At 29.8% G+C, this 23167-nt stretch overlaps 2 protein-coding genes and 2 long non-coding RNA genes across 4 annotated transcripts in view; 2 read left to right on the forward strand and 2 right to left on the reverse strand.

Moving 5' to 3' along the window:
- The first annotated feature begins 43 nt into the window (after window positions 1-43).
- On the forward strand, window positions 44-21942 carry LOC123262342. Its single transcript, XR_006508925.1, has 3 exons — window positions 44-196; window positions 4749-4750; window positions 21930-21942. It is a non-coding gene; the product is annotated as an uncharacterized LOC123262342 (long non-coding RNA).
- Window positions 9201-9663, forward strand: LOC123262331. The gene is made up of 2 exons (XR_006508924.1): window positions 9201-9374; window positions 9453-9663. It is a non-coding gene; the product is annotated as an uncharacterized LOC123262331 (long non-coding RNA).
- LOC123262289 (uncharacterized protein DDB_G0282077-like) lies at window positions 12965-13357 on the reverse strand. Its single transcript, XM_044724480.1, has one exon. The coding sequence runs from the start codon at window positions 13355-13357 to the stop codon at window positions 12965-12967; it is 393 nt and encodes a 130-aa protein (XP_044580415.1).
- Window positions 13664-23167, reverse strand: part of LOC123262187 (pituitary homeobox x) — a 30329-nt gene continuing 20825 nt past the window's right edge. The window contains exon 5 of the mRNA XM_044724331.1: window positions 13664-14452. Within this exon, the coding sequence (XP_044580266.1) occupies window positions 13664-14452 (789 nt within the window). The remainder of the gene's footprint in view (window positions 14453-23167) is intronic.

A 23167-nucleotide genomic window follows, 5' to 3' on the forward strand; every position in this document is an offset into this window, starting at 1 on the left:
GATTATTGCTATGAAAAAAATACCATTTTGCATGAATTAAGCGCAAGACTTTATAAATTCAATTCGTATAAATGTATTAATTTATAAATTCTATAAAAATTTTACTTGAATAGTTAAATGTTTTACAAATTCACTAAAATATCAAGTGGCCAAAAATGGTCCTAAGATGGCCAAAACCGGTACTTCTACCCTATATGTAGTTTTTTATAATTTCTACATATGGAATTTTTCCCCTAAATTTTTTTATGCTTTAGTTGTTGATTATTAACTTCCCGCTAAGAAAATTGAAAATTTTCAAAAATCGGGAAGTTATTGGTTTTACCCCGTTTTTCGAAAATCGAGTTTTCACCAGATCTCGACGTTTGAAGGTCACAGGAAGCTTCCCTGACTGTCCCCGCGAGGGTGTCACTATGTCTGTATGTATGTGTGTGTGTGTATGTATGTATGTGACTCTCTCATAACTTTCGAATGGCTTGACCGATTTCATCGCGGTTGACGCCATTTGAAAGAGTTTGACCAAACTTAAAGTTTGACTACCATTTGGACCGATTCGAACCAGTAAATTTTGAAAAATCTCAAAAAAATTACAAAAAAACATTTTTTGAAATGTGGTTTTTTTGGAATTACTTTTAAATGGCTTGACCGATCAATTCCAAAATCTAATCAGCTCTTAAGATAAAAAAACCACATCGATCACCGTAAGGCCGGTCAAAATCGGTTGATTTGTTCGTGAGATCGTTGTCGAAAGAAATCCGAAAAAAGTATTTTTTCAGAATTACTTCGAAATTCCTGGCTCGATCGATTTAAAATTGAAGATTCTTTATAGGGCTTCAAAAACTGCGTCGAATGCCACCAACCGCGTAAAAATCGATTCATTCATTCAAAAGTTATTGCCGTTTGAAAATTAAAAAAATTGTGTTTTATTAAGCTGCTATTAGAGTTTTGAGTACAAAACGCTACGCTTGAGTACAAAATGAGCGGGAAGTTGCAGGGGTGGCCTTTAGGGTTAACCGTCGTCCTAATTTTTATTTATTACATTCATTGATGCTCAGTACTTGAAATAAATTTATTCTAGATCGCTACTGCAGCAGACTTTAAAATACAAAGATTTATCCGACAAACAACTTGCTAGTCGTATATGTTAAAATGAGTCATCCCAACATCACCGGCGCTTTTGAAGCCGAATATGAAACCGTTTGCAACCAGTTTGTTGAATTGGAAAGTGAAATGGTTTCTAACTTAGAGTCTCCAAATTATCCTGAAAATTACAAACCAAATAAAAATTGCAGTTGGTACTTCATAGCACCGGAAAATCATCGGATAAATATTAAATTTTATTTCTTTGTCATTGAAAGCAGCCAAAATTGCGAGAATGATTATGTGAGTATTGGCGTTAGAAACGCTTGGCAAGTCAATTCGACGGAGAGGAAAGTGTATGTTAAATTTTTTACTAATGAATCCAAACAAGACAAAGGTTTTGTTGCACTGATAGAAGGATTTCTTAGCATTTAAGAAGATTTCTTTGTATTTAAGAAATCATTTCTTAGCATTTAAAAAATATTTCTTAGTATTTAAGAAATATTTCTTTGTAGTTATATTTCTTAATATTTAGGAAATATTTCTTTGTATTTAAGAAATATTTTTTAAATACTAAGAAATGATGTTTAAGAAATGATTTCTTAAATACAAAGAAATCTTTTTAAATACTAAGAAATCCTTCTATCAGTGTGCAACTATAAGTTCAATTATGATTTAGTTATTGATTGATTGATTAGATGATTGTTCTGATTAAATTATTTTGTCGGAATAATAAACAAATTTAAGAAAAATTGAATTTATTTTTTTTTTATCTTTAAAATTTACACATTCAAGATTATGTCACAAAGATTTTTCAACTATTTTCAAAACTATAATCGAAATAATACTTCAAGTTCTAATAAATCGATTTACTTAAAATTCGGTATAATCCCTCTTAAAAATGATCAAAAATACATTTTTGGATTAAGAAAATTTTTTTAATAGAATTATTTTTTTTTTCGGTGTAATTGCATAAAGAAAAATAAACAAATAAATGAATGAAAATTTTTTAAATAAATGAATCTAATGAGTAATGATATAAAAATTGAAATTAATTATTATGAACACAAAAAAATATATAAGCGAGTATATTTTCTGAGGTAGCATCGAGTTACTCACGACGGCAAATACAGAATTTCCTCTCCCAATTCTCTAAGCCACATCTTGAGCCCTCAATTTCACTAGAGTAAAAGCTCAACGAAAAGCGTGATAAAATGGCTTCTTATTCTCGCGTTTATATTCAATCTCAAGGCAACTGGGTAGGCACAAAGGGCTTCATCTGAAACACGTTAGTCGTCGTTCACCGTTCTCAACATATATCTCTGTCATATATCTATATACAGAGATATACCGACAGATACATAGATATATAGGTGTTAGTGTTGGTACAGAACCGAAGGGAGTAAATCGGTTCCGATGCATTATGTAGTATCTCCTTGATCCTCTGTAATGCATCTATGCATGGACTTGAGGAATATCCTGCCATTTTGGAGACACTGTCCTCTAGTATACTGCCTGATCTGAGGTTAAATTAATTGCGTCAACAATTATAATTAGTATTACTTAATGTCAGTTTTTTTAAATTAACGTTAAGGGTAAATTTATGACGAAAATTTGAATAGAGTCGAATTGGGTGGAATTAATTATTGCGCTACGTATACTTGTATGCTAAATGCAACCACGTTTCGCACTCAACTTGATTGCTATTTACATAAAAGATCTGGCACGCCAAAACAATCAGTTTCATCAACAAATTGCTCCATTAAATTATACTTTTTTCATTATCTTTAAACGGGTTTATTGCTTTGATTTATTTGTCATTACTTTTTTTTAAGTAATCAAGAATTTTTAATTTTTTTTAATTAAATAACTTGAAAATATACACATTTGTTATAGATTTAGTGAAAAATTATTTTAGTTAAATATTAATTCATTAATTAAATTTTCCAACTGTACATCAAGTTTTTAAATAATAAATATAAAATTTTTATTTTGACAATAATGGAAAATTTTTAACTTGTAAAAACAGTTTTCTTCTTAAAAATTGTTTTCAAAATTTATATAAAAGTCTGTCTATTTCATTGTTTTATTATTTATTATCTATTTCATGATTTCAAATAACCCCTTGCGGTTTTTGAAATACCGTAAATTTTTGGTATTAATCCGTTTACCATAAATTTACCATTATAATTCTGAAATAATACGGTATTTCTGTGGTCATTTTAGCCAGTTTTTTTACTATAGTTATACAGCTTTTCTACCGTACTTTTGCTGCAAAGTTCAGAAATAATACGATAAAATTACCGTAAAACTTTAGAACTTTTACCGTAAAAAATCTATGTATCAACTATAATATTACTATAATTTTACAATAATAAAATCGTATTTCTACGGTAAAAATACCGAAGATATACTGCAATTTTGCCACGTTTATACTGATATAATTAAAGATATAATGCTTTCTACCGTAAGATGGACGGTTGTGTTTATTACTCGGTGAGTCTTATTAGGTGACTGAGTAAATAGATACGGATAGTGTCTCTGATAGCTCAACTGGTAGAGCCTTCGGCGCATAACTAAATGATCCGGGTTCGAATCCCGGTCTGGACAAAAAAAATGATAATAATAATAATAGAGAAATTAATTTATCAACCTCTTAAAAATTATTCGTGATAATTTATAATATTATAAAAAAAAATTTTAAGCTATTGAAAAATAATAGTAAAGCAGCATATTTTTGGTATATTGCTGGTAATAGAAAGTAGGGATCTTCTGTTCCGGTTTTTTTCTGCAATAGTGCCGCAGATATACAGTAAATATGCAGTACATTTACGGTTTAAATGCTGTTAATAGACTAATTTTTCTATTGTATTGCTGTAAATATTCTAAATTTATTTCATAATTTTTTCGTAATAATTCGACAAAAAAACTGGCTAAAATAACTGAAGTATTACGGTAAAAATACAGCATTCATATCGTATAAATACCGAATCTTTACGGCATTTCCAAAACCGTGAGGGACTAAGCTGGTCTTTGAAATTAAAAAATAAATAACTTTAAATTTTAACTGCTGTATTTAAAATTTAAATCCATTTTTCAAATTTACAAAGTAGTCATCAAAAATCAAAAGACGTATTAGATTTTCATAAACTGTTTCGAAAATCAAAAAATTTAAATATTAAAATCATTTTAAAATTTAATTATATGTTATTAATTGCATTACTTAAAATGTTTTGAAAATTTCAAAAATTTTTTTTACCAGTGTACTGTAATTTTCAAGTTTTCTTTTATATATTGTATTATGTATAATGTATATCTTTGGCTCTGTTTTGAACAAGTAATATATGTATAATATGGTTAAACAGTAGGTGTAGCTTGCATATAACAGAACGTTTCGCGTACCACCAATAAATAACAGTCTTGTGTACCACCAAAATCCACTCTATTCACTATATATACGGTAAACGGTATACGTTATATGGTATGGTATACTAACAATACATAATGGCTAAGTACACTTACACATTACAACTACAACAACCATTTACCATGATATATTATCGGCCATTAACATATTAAAATATAATTAAAAACTAAAATAATCCCGATAATTATTTCTTTATTTATCACTTTAATTAAAACAGTAATTGCGTACTAAAAAATTCATTGAGAAGTGAAGCGAAGAGAAGTGTACTTAAAAAAAAAATATAAAAAACTGACTTTTATTGTTTTTTTTTTTTTTTTTTTTTTTTTGCACCGATACGAGTACTAGCACGGCAGTGTTTGACGGTTGCGTCACAAGGTAAAAAGATAAAACATGAGCGATGTTGGTAAAGATAGCGTATCTTTATTACCTTTCACAGAAACGTCTTGGAACGGTGTAATGTCAACCTTACACAGTTTATACGTACATATATTTTTATCATACCACATCAAGTTTAATATTGTCGAATGACTGTAATCTTTATGTTTTATGGTCACCAATCAAATAAATATCAAGTTTATTAGGTTTAGCAGAAAAATAAAAAACATCATAATAAAATATAAATGACTTGCAATTTCAATTTTTAATGTCATTTTAAATGTCTCGTTACATTTAGATCGTACTTATTTGTTTACTTGAGGTGGTAGTAAAATTTTCTTTTTTTTTCTTTAACTTTTACGCCCATTGAAGCTTTACAATACTTAAACATATTTTTTCATGATTATGACTTTATCACTAAAAAAAAAAATTAACAGAGTTAATGGTTATTTTTTTACTATGGTCTTATTGTTTGTAAACAAAAATATGATTTACATACTTACGCTATCAAAATATTTTACACATATTTTAACAGTTACTATTTTTATTTTTATTAAAAACTTCCGATTTTAAGTCATCACATTAAATGTTATTAATAAAATGTTATAATAAATGTAATCGGGGAGATCCAGGTTCGATTCCTGGCTTGGTTAATTTTTCATGGATTTTTTTCAAAAAGTTGCCCTTTATTCTCAGTAGCTTTCCATCGTTAATACTTAACATATAGTCGAACAGATACTAGCATTCACCAGCTAACTAGTGTTCAAGTTCGATGGTTACCCATCGACCTAACTATCCGAAGACGAATTGTCTCAAATCGTTAGTGAAGATGGAAATTTCCATCCACTTGAAATTAGATTTATACTAGCATAAAAATGACCGAATAGGTGATAACGGGTTAGAAGAGTTATAATAAATTTTATTATTATAAATTTTCCTTTTATTTTTATTCCTAAATAATTGCTCTAAAATTTTATTAACAAAGAAATTAATTTGGTTGAAGAGAAAAAATTTTGAACCAAGAACATAATTTTGAGAATTTTTTTATCTCAAATAAGATAAAAAATTTTTGAGCCGAAATTGTTTTTGATTTCAGTAAATTTTACTTGACTCAATTAATTTTCCTTCTGCTCCAAATTAATTTTTTCTTTCTTTTAGTGTATAAAGTATGCAAGAGTAAATTATTATCAATCATTAGAGGGGCGGTGTTATAATATAATTTTTTCATAAGCATGACAATGTATTAAATGAATTTATTCAGCCTTTTTTTATTCAATAGTGACATGAATGGCATTAATTGATGCTAATTATAAAAACATGACTTGAATTTATGGAAATTAGATTGATGTATTGAATAAGAGGCATGATAGAGATACTTGATATTATAATGAAGATAAATGTTAATTGGTTGCAAAAGTTAGATTTTTAAACCAAAAATTTATTAGTTAAAAAAAATAAAGTATTAGCCCAAGTCGTGAGAAGTAACTCGACATATTCACGACATCTCATCGAATTTTATTGGGCAAGTAAATCCTCAAATCTCAATGTTCCGTCTCGGGTCCATATTGTTGCTGAGGGACCAGTGCGCCACCGGAGAGGACGACCCTTCGCGTTACGACGTCTTCGTAAGCCTAAGCGACACACATTCTATTTGATCCCTTACTTCGAGAAGACTTCACTCACTACTACTACAACTACCACCGCTATTACTGAGAAATATACTGATACATAGTGTATCTTTAACCAAATACAGTCATTTAGTTGAAAACAACGTCGGCTTGACAATTCTAAATAAAATTGCTACTATAATTTTCTCTTCTTTTTTAAAAATAATCAACATAAATTTAAATTCTATCTCTCAAGATTTACTTTCTTGAGTAATAGATATTTTAGATAGCTCATTACATTTGTTTTTTTAACACTTTTACAGCTAATTCGTATGAACTGTGTTCTATAAAGCAAAATAATATTTTTTTTTTAGTATTGATATGCACATAATGTTGCGTAATATGAGAATCAGCCGATGAGTTAAAAAAATATTGTAACAAATATTTATAAGAAAAAAGTATAAAAAATAAAATTAATCGATTAATTATAACTCATCATATTGTGAAATATTTATTTAATGATAATCATAATTTTGAATTTTGTTTTTCGATTCGTCACAGATTACAATATTGATAAAAGTTTAATTTTGGAAACATACCTTTTGTTAACTTTTTAATAATTTTTTTAATTGTGATTGGATATGAATTTCAACGTGAATAAATACATTCAATATATATATATATATATATATATATATTAATAATTATAAATAACAAAGCTGATATCCCACAGAAATCAACTATAAAAAGACTCCGATCGGCAATTATTAAATCACTTGAAAAAAATTTTTTGTTCAGAAAACACTAAAAAATAATTCTATACAGAATGCTGTATTACTTAATAGCTTTTTGTTTAATTGCTGGGTTAGGGGCTCAAAATCTGCAATACGTTTCTTGTCCATCGATGAAATTTAGTCGCGTCGATCCAAATCAAGTGAGTTTTCTGTTTCAAATGAATTAATTTAGTATAATTTATAAGTTACAGTACAATAAGTTTATTATAAGTAAACCTTTACTTTTTTTTTGATTTTATATATGTAAAATTATGTATTATAAATTATTATATGTCTGGTATATGATTGAAAAAAACGATCAATTTAATTTTATTACTATCCTTAATTTAATTAACCAATTAAATTTTTGTTATCGAATCTTATAAAATGATACTAATTTTATGAAATTTTCATCTTGAGCATGGAAACCAAACGATCCGGGTTCGAGTCCCGGTCTGGGCTTTCTGAATTATTTTTTCGGTTACCGAAAAATTCCTACTGAGTAAGGTCCCCCCCTCCCCCCTTTATCCTTTATTTTCCCAGTCCCCAAATTTGTCTTTAATGACAAATTTAGCTATAAATTATGGCAACTAACGAAGCTGGGAAACCAACAAAACGTTATAAAAAAGTTATGACTGCACAGTAAAAAAATTTTCGTAAAATTTTGTGTAGATGATTTTTTTACATAAAATTTATGTTAATTCTACACAAACTGTTTGTATTGATCAATCCATCCATTTTTTAACACACTCAAGTGTTAATTCAAAGTAAAACTACACTTTTTTAATGTTACTGGCCAACCAACACAAAATTTATGCTAAAGAATACTCCCATTTGGTTAGTAGTATAAATAACACTTTTTAAATGTCAATTCAATATAAAGGCTGTGTTGATGTTTTCTATAGTAACACAAATAATATGTTGAATTTACACAAAGATATATTAAATTATGACGCCGCTCCGCTTTATTTTGCGCGGGATCTTGGGAGTACGAGCATAGTCACGTATGCCACACAAGATATTTAGACATGTGAATGTGATAGCCTCAACGTCATTTTAATTTGGTGGATTTTGATTTGTGTCATTACGTAAAATACTTAAATGCAGCGTGAAAAAAAAATTATTTTCCATTAATATATAATTAACGAGTTTATTAATAATTAATAATTATAAATTAATACATCATTAATCCTATAATCACCTAATTGCCACTGACTTGTAGTAAAGTAGCAACTATTGATTAAAATTAATTAATCACTATCTAAAAATTTTGAATTCTTTATTGAGTTCTTTAACTTTGTATTTATGGGAAACAATTTATTTTTTATTCAGAAATTAAAATCTATTTAAATATATATTTAAATTATTAATAAAACTCACAAATTTGACAGCTGATCCGAGTAACACAAAGAAAATGTTAAAATCAACACTTTATTTGTGTTATGGATAACATTTAAGTGTGTAGAAATCCAAGAATCAGCCGATGAAAGTCTTAAAATATTTTTGTGTTACTTTTAACACAGAATTATGTTGATTTTATCAATACAAACAGTATGTGTAGAATTAACATAAATTTTGTGTAAAAAAATCATCTACACAAAATTTTATGTTAAATTTTAGGAAAATTTTTTTACTGTGTGACCATTAATAGAATTTTTATTTAACAATCTGCAAAAATTATTGTTATGAGTATTGTAAATTTTAGTCTTAAAAATAAATGATTTCTTTAGATGACTGGTCAATAGTTTGATTACGGACGTAGCAACAATAATCCGACTAATGGAGAAACATGTGGATACGACCATTGGAATCCGTCCGTCAACGGTTCATCAAAATTAGTTATATCTGCCAATTCAGCATAATATGAAGATTACTGTTTTAAATTTATTATTAATTTGACTTTCGATGAAAAATTTTATTAACTAATACTTTATGGCTTAGCCTCGGCAATTATGGAGACGTTGTTGCTAATATCAGATTTATCAGTGATAATTCATTCATAATGAGCTTTGAGTTACCGAATGTCGGAGTGGTATCAGTTAATCACGCCGTTCTCGACGTAGACTATAATAATTTCGTCATATATTACGAATGTAGAAATCAAGGATCCAGCTAGTAAGTACATAGCAAAAAAATCCATCATGATTTTTCCATGCTAATTATTAATGCTTGGGATATAATTTTTTTTATTAGCACTACCTCTTACTGGGTCAAGACACGCAGACCGTATCCATCATTCCAGGTTGAAAGCATGATTCGTAATTCATTGGCAAACCACGGTCTCTCGTATGGAAGATTGACTCGAATCAGTCAACAAAATTGCTTTAGAAATAATTATTAATAATAATTATGTCATTGAAATTTTGCAACATGCATAATAAATAATAAAATTAATGAAATATAATACGTTTTATTCATATATATTTATTTACTAATTTAAGTGAATCTTTAAATCTTCTAACTTTGAGTTTTTCAAGACTTATTTCAATAAGATAATAATAATCATTTCGATAGTAGAAAAAATGCAAAAATATATAAACTTATAATAATTTTTAATTAAAAACTTTAATCTTTTTTATAAATTCACCAAATATTTTTTTAAATCGATGATTATATAATTAGTGAATGCATAAATAATAAAAAATATTTTGTGAAAAAATTCTGTAAAAATATTTTTAACTTCCCGCAAAGAAAATTGAAAATTTCTAGTTTGACCAATTGAAAGTTAGAAATTCTTCATGAGGCTTAAAAAACTACGTAGAATGCCGCCAACCGCTTAAAAATTGGTTCATTCATTCAAAAGTTATTGCGGTTTGAAAATTCAAAAAATAGTGTTCTAATATGAAACTTCTATCAGACTTTTGAGCTCAAGAGCTCAAAAGCATAGAAAAGGTATCGTTTTGAGCTCGGAGATCTCAAAACAACACACGAATTGTATTTTTGAGCTCAAAGAGCTCAAAAAAAACGGCCATGTATTAACGGAATCAGCGGGAAGTTGCAGGGATGGCCTTTAGGGTCAACCGTTTTCCTAATTTTTTTTTGACAGAGATCTGCTGATTTTAGTATCTTACGTTACTTACTTATCATTAATCTTACGTTATTTATAAATCGCATAAATTGAAGAAACATTTTGACAATTTTGCAAAAAACTCGCATCTGAAACACATGTTTTTGATAAAAAAAAAAAGAAAATATACCAAATCAGTACAAGTGGTTAATTATAAAGAATCATATCGTGAAATATTTATCTTTCAATGATAATAATAAAAGTAACGCTGCAGATTTTATTTATTTAATGTATTTCATTATTTCGACATTCTCTTCCACGTAATAAAAAAATATTGATAATATTAATTTCGAAAAAATATGCACTGTTGATAAAAGAATTGTTTTTTCAATTGCTATCGCCTTTAATCGCAAGTAAAAGCATTATTATTACGGATATTAATCTTCTAAGGTTAAAATCACATCAATAACTAAAGATTGAAATGAAAGTAATCTAAATAAATTTTTTATTGACTTTTAATCGTAAATCCATTGAGTGAATAGTTTCATGATAATTAGTAGCTACTTTTTGACAAAATATCAAATTTTCATGCAACTAAAATTTTTAAAAATTAGCCGTGGGATAAAGTAAAAAGAAAACGTGCGTAAAGTATGAAACAGTGAATATACTTATGTGCATAAGTAGATCATTTAATCCTTAAGGTATTCTAAAGTTCAGATGTTAACTCTTAAATTATTATCCTCTTGCTTATCTCACTCGAACTATAAGTGTAAGTGTCCACCTAATGGCGAGCATAGGGACCGTAATACCGCTATAATAGGAATAATGTTAACGTATGACACTCTGTTAGTGTTAGTGTCACGGTACGGCGTATAATGTCCGTTAAGTTTAGTTTAGCGTATGCGACATGGGGTTCATGGGGTTCTCAAACCATCCTAGAGAATCTCACCCTCTGTTTTTTTTTACCGCTCACCTACTTCATACTCGCACTCGGTACTCGGCCCATCTAAGAAGGGTAGGGTGCATAATTTATCGTTCTACACCCTCTGTCTTAATGCGATACATGGAAATTCTGCTAGGTTATCGCTGCTCAACCTATAATCGAGGGTTATTGTGCCACTGATGTTGCTTGCCAGTTTTCGTCTATTAAGTGATAATTTGTACTTTTAGGGATGATAAATGTATGCATTGCATTGTTGGAGTCTTAAATTGAACTGTTTTTACTTTTTTTATGAGACATTTATTTTTATGAGTTAACGATTTGTTTATTTGGAAAAAAAAATTTAATAATCATGAACCAAAAGTTCATGAGGTTCGTCAAAAATTGGCAAAATCAAAATGTTGTTAATTTTTTTAATGATACTATCCATTTATTTTTTTTATGAATTGATTGAAAACTGATTTTCATAATTGAAATAAAAAATTAATGTGAAATATATAAAGTTATAAAATGTAAATTTTATATCACAATTATAACAAAAGTTTTGAATTAATTTTACTGCAATCGATAACAGCTATGGCTTGTAAATATCTTCATTTTTCTCTTGAATTTTCCAACATATTGGATATCAATATATATCAGTAAACTTTTCAATAATTACAAAATTTCAATACTCATTATAAGTCATAAGGTTAGTTAAAAAATTTCAATAAATAAATAAAACAAATAGTAGAATAGAATTGGTTTTTATTGTGACTAGATTACAAACGATATCTATAATCGAATACCAAATAAAAATCAGCATTCGACCAAGAAACGTACACACAAGTGGGAAGATGATAACGTCAATTAAATGACAACTATTTATTCCTTCAGTTGAAGTAAGTATCTTCTCAAATTATCGCGCAATTATTTCAGGATATGTCTATTTATTCGACTTTATATTCGTACGTCACTGGGATTCATACAAAATAACGGTCGCTTGAATTTTTCACTTACATACTATACAATTCTATTTACTGGATCGCGTTACAATTTTATTTAATAATATTTTATTTTTTTCATCACACTTTAAAACCACCACTTGCTAATAGTTGAGTAATTTATTTTAAAGTGTCTGAAAAAAGAATATATATATTTTATTTATTTATTTATATAATTTTACTTTGTTTCTTCCATTAATTTTATTTTTAAGTATACCGAATATCATCAATATTACATTTACAAACGATTTTTATATTTATGTAACGTACAATACAATTGGTTAACGATCCTCTGTACAGGGCAGCCTTTCGACGAAAATTCATCGATAAATGCCAAAAAATCTTAAATCACTTATTGTATTCATCCTATATTATCAATTATCATTTTTAATCAATTAACTTTTTTTGGTATTTGCTGAATTACATTATCATTTATTTTTATTATAATTATTTTTTATAATAACTATTATTTATTATTATAATTATCCAAATGTTTACAATTTATTTAATATTTAATTCGATTAGATTAACGCGTCGTACAATTAATGTCTACTATACAAATATCTACAAAATATTTCAAAATTACACGAATTATTTTTACCAATATCAGAATAAACAATCAATCAAATGTTATTATTGCACAAAACTTTGGTCTAAATAATATTAAAATTTAATCAAAATTCATTATCAATCGAGTACAAACTTATTTTCCATTGAAATAAAACATTGATAAAAATATTCGTGAAGAAAATAATAACAACAACAATAATAAAAATCACTGATTACGATTATCGTCCCAAGCGAGAGACAATGACTGTGAGCCAATAGAATTATTAGTCCAAGAGTCAAAAAGCGAGGACCAGTAGCCAGCCGCAGAGGTAGCCGCATGTTGCCAGTACCCAGGCAGCCTTCCGCCGTGGCCAGTAGTCGCGCCACTGTTCATGCCAATCCCCATACCAAAAGTACCTCCTGAGGCTACGCTACTGTTTACACTTCCACTTCCACTTCCACTCCCACTCCCGCTACTGGCCATAAGATTTTCCGTAGCCGCAGTGGCGTTGAGAATCATTCTATCCTCGTTAATCTTCTGGTCCGCCGTGGTGTTATCTTCTTCGTACATGAGGTAGTGCTGTTGGGAGGTCGTAGATGAGGGAGTCGACGACAGCATCGGAGACCCGGCGGACCTCGGCCTGGGTCACTCTACTCCCGTACTTTGGTTCGTGCAATTCGCGGATTGACCTCCGCTTATTTGGTTTGTATTACTATTATTATTATTACTACTATTATTGTTATTATTATTGTTATTAGAAGTATTGTTAGTATTATTATCATTATTATTATTATTATTATTATTATTATTATTATTATTATTATTATTATTATTATTACTATTATTATTATTGTTATTATTGGTAGAATTATTGATAGAACCAGTAGCCGAGTGATGGGGGCTGGATGCAGCCCCCACTTCACCTCAAACTTGACCTCGAGCGGTGGCATTGGTATGATCAGTGCCAGGAGAATGCGGATTACCAGATCCACTTGTCAAAGCGTACTGACAAGCACTTAATCCGCCGCCTGAAGAAGCCCTAGAACTGACAGGACTGATGCTTCCAGCGGAAACTCCGCCGCCAGTGGTGCCACCTGTGCTGAATGAACTGGCAGAGCCGTACTCGCTGGAATGCTGCTTGGCCTTGAGTCTCAGGGAAGTGATACTGCTGTTCATGAGCGTGCAAGGTTCTGGAGGGCCAGTTGCGCGGTGGTGGGGAGTGTAGACTGAGGGGCCGTACGGATGCGGAGCGGCTGGAGCCGCGTAAGGACAGGCAGCGCCGGAAGCCGCCACGGGAGACCCAGCTACTCCGAGGCCTGACCCCATCCCAGGGAGCATCGAAGTCGCGGCTTGCCCTACGGACATTGACATTCCGCCCACATGGCTACCGGCCACGGAGGTCGAGGTGTTGAAGCAGTTTACTGGCGCCACCTGGGCGTGGTGGTGGTGGTGGGAGGCCGCAGGCACTACCGTGCCCAGGTGGTTCACCCAGGGGAAACTTTTGCTGCTTAAAGGCGAGGGGACTTTTGCGGCCCAGTTGTTGTAGGAGCTGTACGAACTGTACATCGCGTCGACGTCCGCACGGCCTATGAAGCTGTTCAGGCCTGCGGTGCTAAAGCCAGTTTTGAAGTCCGCTGCTGCTGCAGCTGCCGCTGCGTTCGCGGCATTCCGCTCTCGTTTTCGCCATTTTGCGCGGCGGTTTTTGAACCATACCTGAAATCATATCAAAGGTTTTTTGTTAGAATTTTTTTTTGACGATTTTATTTATTAAAAAAAATTTTATTTAATTTAAAGATTTTTCTTTAAATTATTTCCTTGAATTGAGAATTTTTTTTTAATCAAACTAATTATTTTTCAGTAGATGCTTAATAATCATTTATGTTTACAAAAATTGTTGTTCGGTTATTATATTCTTCAGAGATTGATAAAGTCTCAATAAATGGAGACGAAAAGTTTTTATAAAAAATATTCTTGTTATCAATTAAATTTATCTGAAAACGATATTTAAAAAATAACAAGAAATTATTCTCAATTATTTAGAGGAAACTCTTATTAGTACTATCGTTCCTGTTATCTATCATTTAATTTTCCTGGTGCCTTGATCCATGTCGTTTTTATCGGTCGTTGCCTTTACTTACGGTGTACGCGAGCGCGACGTGTATCTGAGTGCAGCCATCCGTATAATTGTCGGAGGGTAGTAAGATGGAGGGTTCATTCGCCAGTTAGACATATATAATAAATACCGAAACAGAGGAGGAGTATAATGAAGAAATTAAGGTCGGAAGAAAGGAAGGGAAGAAGAAAGTTACTAACAATATGCTCGATGTAGCGGCGCTTTTGAGCGTATACATGTAGATAAAGACATAAATATATTATATAGGTGGTGCGGAAGCAGTAAGTTGAGGTCGAAGGACCCGAGGGTAGAAACGGCTGACGAGGTCTCGTATAGTATTGAACGTTCTTGCGACGCCGCCTTGAATTAACGCCGTCATATTTCAGGATTGAGAGCAACTCTTGTACCTATTCGTTATACGTTCACCTTATCTATATCTTCCAGTATGTTTGTTTTAAACAAAAAGTTAATTGAATTTCCACAACTTTGTTATTCTTTTTGACTCGATTTGTCTGATCGGTATTAAACTTTTCTACTTAACTAGTCAATTTTTGTATCAAAAATTATTTTATCAATTGCGGAGCCTTGATACTTGGTCTTTAAATTTTTAAGTTTTTGGTATTTGCACGAAAATTTTTTCAATAAGTATAAAAGAAGAATTCGAGTTACATTATTTGAGTTTTGTATACTTGCAATGTTTTCAAAAGTTAATATATAAAACACCAAAACTTTCAAAGTTTTTTATGAGAAGTATGATTTAAAAACTGGCGGTATCAAAAGCTTACTTTATGGCAAATATTGTTACAGGATAAAAAGAAAATTGAAATTTTGGCAAAAGCGTCTTTTAGAGTTTTGGATTATAAAAATTATCTACACTGATAAAAAAAATTATTAAAATTTTTTTTTTATTTTTCTACATCAGTATTTTTTATCTGTTGGAATTTTTTGATAAAAAATTAATTTCTACTTAAAATAATTTTTTTATAATTACATCGAAGAAGTGTCTAAGTATTTAGTGCACTAATACAAAATAAATATTTAATTTTGATCGATAAAATTTTAGAACCATTATTTGCGACTAAAAATAAAGAATAAATTTATAGTAATAAACAAGAAGACTAAATCCTTATTATTATTTATTGTTTAAATAATTACTCAAATCAATAATAGTTTATTGTGAGTTTAAATATCCTTAGACTAAAATTAAAATCTAAATAAAAATCTGTAGTAGTAAATAATAACGTTACAATAAAAATACAAGTAGTTATCGTGAAAATATGTGTAAAATTTTTTGATAGCGTCAGTATGTAAATCATATTTTTGCTTACAAGCAATAAGACCACAGTAAAAGAATAACCATTAACTCTATTCGCGTTATTTCACCTTACACTTACTCACTTACAGAGTAGGCAGAAGGTAGAACAGAGGAAGAGGAAGAGGTAGTAATATAGTATAGTATAGGAACGAGAATGTCTTTTCATGAGGCTTTTAAATCCGGTGGAGAGACATACCTACACAGAATGTAAGTGTACTACAGTGCTATGAGAAGAGAAGAAAAGAAACAAGTGGTATAAGCACGAGAGGACAAAAGACAATGACAGTTCTGGTACTCGTGACTGGAGTAGAGTAGAGTAAGCCAGTCAGCCGGAATAGAAGACAAGGCCAGAGACGAGAGGAAATACCGAGAGGAGCAAGAAGACGGACTAGATGAGGAGGATGAGGAAGATAAAGACAAAGAAATGAGGTTGTGTGGAGCAGAAAGTAGAAGGAAGATGCTACTGCTGGTGGTGCGGCACACGAGAATCAATAAACCCGAGGCAACATCGAGGCTCCCACCCGACGAGGTCGTGGGTTTGTACACGCGAAGCCGCGCCCATAAACTTGAACGGCGTCGCAAAATTTCACGATGGCCGTCGGATACGTTGTTACCCTCTTTGATGAATTAACTTTCAAATCATGCCCGAGATATAACATCTTCTAGTTGCTTACTAATTTTCATTCAATATTTGCCTTTTTCATTTTTGTCTATCAATTTTTTAACTTTTGGATTTCTCGATCTTGATATGCATGATGATTTCAAGAGATACGAGGTGGAAAGTATCGTGGATTTACATTCTCTTAAAACTGTCTGTAGAAAAGATCTTTAAGTTGAAAAATATTTTGGATCAAACAGAAAATCGTGTATGTAATTTTGATTTGAATTGTTTTCTTTGAAGCTTAATTTAGAAGAAATTCTTAATCTGAAAAAAGCTTTTATTTTCAAATTAATCACACAGAAAAAAAAAGCTACTTGAATCAAGTAAATAATTTTAGAGAATTGCGTCTTCTTGACTTGAGTAAAAAAATTTTTAAACTAAGAAACTTTTCTTTATTTCAGTAAATTTCACTTGATTCAAAAATTTTTTGTTTTGATTCAAGACAATGAAACTCTTCAAAATATTTTTCTTAGTTTAAGAATTTTTCTCTTGATTCAAATTAATTTTTGTTTCTGTGCATGACTACTTTGTTAAATATTTCTATTGTTGTAAGTATTATTAATAAATTTGAAAAAATAAATTTAGTTTATATAAAAAAATAGAGATACATTTACTTAACACTCATAAAATAGTAAATTTGATTGAAGAAAAGAAATGTCAAACCAAGTAAATACTTCTTAGAAATTTAATTATTTTAAATTAAGTAGAAAATTCGCTTAACTGAAAAACTTTTCATTGTTTGAGTAAATTTTATTTGATTCAAGAATTTTTTGCTCAATTCAAGACAACAAAGTTTGTTCAAATTATTTTTCGATCTTTCAACTTTTATATTTATATTTTAAAAGTTACTTGACTGATTGAAAAAAAATCCAATAAAATTCAAGTTTTGATAAATTATCTTTGTTAATACCGTAAAATACAAAATAATTGTTCAATTTATTACTAAAATAAATCCATCGCAATTAATCATTGGTTAAAACAGCTACCATCGGTATTTATTATAGTTTAATTAACGAACCAAGAGTAAAAAGTAAAAAGTAATCAAAGATAAATTAGTCTCAATTATTTACAACTAGTGAAACAAGAAAAAACACAAAAAATCAGAAGGAAATAAAATGACAATGATGATAACGTTCTCCGTGTAGCGTGACGGTAAGGCAATAAAACCTCATCAAATCACGACCCCCTAGCCCACGTACTATAAGTTTCTGCACGGCTCAATCTATAGAAGCTTATATAACTGTAATGAGACGGTGGCCGGGCGTCTCATCAATCACTTGCTCTTCCTTCTCATCCCCGATTACTCCTGCCCTTGCACTGAGAGTTCACCCGACCTCAGGACTCAGGACTGCTCTAGTGTACTATATCGTATATCGTAGTACAGATATGTTATAGAGATTGTTTCAGTGTGTATGTATCGTACATTGCTGGCATACATGTGGTTAACTCTAGATACGTTATAGATGTCCAGACTACTCAGACCTATCAGTCGTGATCCGACGACTTAACGTCTTTACCGAACAATACAACCTATTGTTTCTTCTCCCTCTCTATATACCTACAATCCTCCATATCGTTCTATATTCATTGCTTTGTTTGTTCTGCTTTTGCTGGTATTTCATCGTTTTGATTTTGGTATAGTGGCTTTAGCGCTTTCACTCTACTTCTTTCACTGATGCGAACACTTGTTCAAATTTTTTTGTCATCTAATATGAGTTAATAGTATATATATATATCAGTCGAGTTTGATTTATAATTTTTTAATGACTTATCGAATCGGTACATTTTTTAAATTTTGTTCAACATTTCATAATTTTTTATAAAACTACATACAGAAAAAAAAATTTACTTGAATCAAGTCAATAATTTTGAAAAACTCAATTTTCTTGATTTGAGCAGAAAAATTCTCAAACTAAGAAATCTTTGTTGATTTAAGTAAATTTTACTTAATTCAAGAATTTTCCATCTTGATTCAAGACAATGAAACTTTTTAAAATTATATTCTTGGTTTAAGAATTTTTCTCTTGATTCAAGTTAATTTTTTTTTCTGTGCATTAATGAAAATGTTAACTTGATCGAAAAGAAAAATTATTGAACCAAGAACATCATTTTGAAAAGTTTCATCGTATTCAATCAAATCAAATAATTCTTTTAATCAGGTAAAATTTACTTAGGCCACGAAAAGCTTATTCAAGATCTTCTTGGTTTAAGAATTTCCGACATCAATAAAGTTAATTTTTTTGATCAGTGTTATCAGTTTAAATCTAACATACTATTTAATTTATTTTTGTAAGCTAAATAATAAGTTTCGTTACATTGAAAAAAAAAAAAGTTGAATTCTTTGTTTTGAATCAAGTAAAAATTTTATTAAACGAAGAAATTTTTTTTTATCTAAGTAAATTTCTCATCTTTCAACAATTTTTTTGCTTACTTCAAAAGAATGAAGTCTAGAAAATTTTTTCTCTTAAATAAAGTGAATTGTTCAGTTGATCAATAAGATTTTCACGATATAAAAGAATTTTCGAGTTAAGTAAAAGCAAATACAACTGAAGAAACCAAAATAAGTAAACTTCAGTTACTGAAGCTGGTGAGGGTGGCGGAAAAGAAGAAGAAGAAGAAAGCGGTTGTATGCCAGAAGAAGATGGTTGTTGCAGTATATATAATATATAATACATAATAATATATATAAAGAGAAGACTGGCTGGTTCTCGGACGATCGTAAAGGGGCGAGCTGCTAGTAGCAGTTCGACGAGGGTGCTGAGGAATAGTGGGATGCCGGGGTGATAGTGCGCGGGTGCTCACTACTCCAGAGGAAGAGGTGGAGGAGGATAATATTGATCCCCTCGTAGCCCCGCCTCCTCTACTCTTTGCCCGGCGACGCCATCATTATATTATCCAACATCCCTCTGGATTTCAAATCGAAATAAAATCCTCAACCCAAATGTGTGTACATTCAAGAAAAAGTACTATCTCTGCTCCTTTTACTTTTCTCAAATCTCAAATATACCCCAGATCTTCTATTCGCTAACTATACTTAACAAAATAAAATTTTTTCCCTGCTTTTACGCCTACGTAATGTCGCGAAAACAATCTTTCAAAAAGCTTCCTGATTTTCATTTATTTTTATTGCTTTTTTATTCTAAATTCACTTTTATTCCTCTTTTTGCCAGAATAAATTTTTTTTTTTTAATTTTGAGTTAGATGTAATTTAAGGTAAATAATTAATACTATTGATTTGATCATAGTCAAAAAATTTACTTTTCTTTCTTAAATTTCAGCTGTTCTATTTTTAAGCACAGTAGCTGTAAAATCTTGAGATTAAGAAATTTTAATTACTTTGTTTTGAAATGGGACAATCAATTTAACTTTCGTCATCTAATGTAGGGGACGGACGGGCAAGACGGAGAGGGCGGGTAAAATGAATAATCGTTTTAAATCGCTGGTCGGTCGATAGAAACATTTTAGACAGCAATCTATCAATCTATTATGTAACTACACTTACCGTTATCGATAAAGCATTGGTTTTGCTTACTTGTGGGAATTTTTTTTATAAATATTGAAATTTAGGAAAAAAAAAAAATTTTAAATCGTAAGTATACAGTGCTTAGTTTAATGTTGTTAAGGACGATGCAGATTTGATTTTTTTTCTTCATATTCAGGACGCGGTTGATATTTTTGCGACGATTGTTTTGATTGAAATGTATTTTCCAATCAGTTTTCGTTTTACGCGACCTGAGTATTCATTTTGCCCGCCCTGGTAGGGCAAAACGGATAATGTTGACTTTTTTTTTTTTTTTTTAATTTCGAAGAAGAATTTCTTTGTTATTATTTTTATTTTACTTTAATTATAAACTTCAATTACCCAAAAAATTATTAGCCAAAGTTAAGAATGGATATGATTGTAATATATATTTGTTATTTCATTTTCAAATTAACATATCCGTTTTGCCCGTCCTTCCCCTAACGTTAGTTTTTTAAAATTAAAACTTAATACTTGAACTTTTCTTCCTTTAATGAAAAAAAAAAATTTTATGAAAACTTATGATTGTATTTTTTTTTTTTTTTTTTTTTAAACAAAAGCTTAAAAAATTAGCCATCACAAATAATATTTTACTGTCAATCAAGATTTATTTCAAAGATTTACAGGGCTCAGTATTGAACTAAAAGTTCCTGACATTTTACACGTTTTATTCAATTTAAATTGTTAATAGATGAAATTATTATAAACGTTTATCAAACAATTAAAAGAAATTTATTTTCTGTTTCAAAATTTATGATTAAGCTCATAGTTGATGAAAAAAATTTTTTTGTACTAATAAAATTATCAAAAGAAATATTTAGAAAAAAAAATAAATATAGTCTGATAAAAAGTATATTTATCTAATTTTTAACTAAACAAGATTTTAGTTTATAAATTATTATAAGTAAAATCATCCGACCACTATGATGTACTAAAAAGTGTAATAATATAAAAAAAGCTAAATAAACTAGTAAGCCTGTAAGTATATAGGCAGTTACATAAAGACAAAACAATATGCAATAAGAAAAAGGATAAAAAAAGTCTATAAACATGAACAGTGATACGAGATTAAACCTTATATGTATTATGTAGAGCATTATTTTCTTATATATGTGCTGTTAGGAGTAAACGGCCGGCAGCACTTCATTAAAAATAAATTTCGCGGAGGAGCCACCGGATATCCGCGGCTTGGCGAGGATTCTTGAGCTCCTTACTTTTAGAAGTACGCCAGCAGTATCCATAACTCTGCTCCTGAGAATCCTTACATACTTTCTCTCTCTCTCCTTTTACTCATCCACTACACCCTTATACTTAAACTCTCTTTACTTTTCTCATCCTTTTTTTGCTCTCACCTTTTAGTAGTTCTCTAGTAGTTCTCTTGGGACGCAATACGCCAGCATTACACCGCACTTTGCTCTGTGTAAATCTTTCTACTCAGCTACGGACAATAACTATTATAAATACCGACCACGAAAAAATTTATATAAAAAATATATTAAGTACATATAGTATATAGAAGACATATATTTTCAATAGCTTACTTTTGACCATTTTTACTATAAATAAAATATATTTTAAAAGTATCAAAAAAAAATGTAAAAATTTATTTTAATTATAGTTAAGATATGTAAAATATCTAGAAAAATCAACCAAAAGTTAGTTTTTCAAAATAGATTTTTTATACATATTACTTATTTATATTTTTATATTTCAACATAAATTATTTTTCATGAATAAAAGGCTTTCCTTATCGATAAATTTATTAAATACTTTTAAACTTTATCCCAGTAAGATTTTCTTTCGACTTGGTCATCTTTAATTTTAATTTAACTTCTCACAGTTTTGATCTTGAGACAAAAATTTATTTATTTAGTAGAATTTTTCGTACTCTCCTAGATCCTCTTAGAGAATAAAAATGATCCCGGAGTTACCAGCAGCAGTGACATCTCCATAAATCTTGGTGTTCCGTGAAGATGGATCAAGCGAAAAGCGACCACGTTTCACGTAACGGAGAAACGTAGCTTCTAGAAGAAGAATATACAGGCAGCTACTAAAGTAGTGTACGTGGTGTCTATTCATCTTACTGTATCTAGCATCGTCTTCATGTACAATCTAAACTTGCATTTACATTTACATCTATATCTGAATTCATATGTGAGTTGTGAGGATGAATATGCGCAATGCGCCGCCACATACATCATACAACGCTCTACTCGAGTATGCGCTCTTTACTTCTTTTGTAGCCACGTATCCCAGAGACCATTCAAAGTGGATTCGTTTTAAATTCGTCATACTTTATATTTTTCCCAGAATGTGCATGCGCTTTTTTTTTGACTTACATTTTAAATCGTTGGTAAACTCTTATGTATAAATGTACTAAATGAAATATTTATGATATTTTTTTAAATATTTACATTTTTTTACATACTATATGTTTAAATTTATTTATAGTTACTCTTATAAAAAAATTAACTTGATCCAAGAGAAAAAATCTTTAACTAAGAAAATAATTTCGAAGAATTTTATTCTTTTGAATTAAGCAAAATTTTTGAATTCAATTAAAAAAAAAAAATTGTTTCAAAAAGCTTCTTTTGGTCTTCTTAAGCTTCTTTTAATAGTGCAAGAAAATATTAGCCTAAAATTCTTCTATCCTCTAATTATTTTTTTAATAAAAAATAACTACAATCTTTTAAATTTTGAATAGCAAATTAAAAAAAAAAATTCCAACATTTAATGAAAATAATTAAAATCTATGATCACAACAAAGCTTGTAGGTATACCCGAAAAGTGTCTAGTATAGGTCAGGTACGGTATATAAG

Source organism: Cotesia glomerata, linkage group LG1 (assembly GCF_020080835.1).
Source record: "Cotesia glomerata isolate CgM1 linkage group LG1, MPM_Cglom_v2.3, whole genome shotgun sequence".
NCBI lineage: Eukaryota > Metazoa > Arthropoda > Insecta > Hymenoptera > Braconidae > Cotesia > Cotesia glomerata.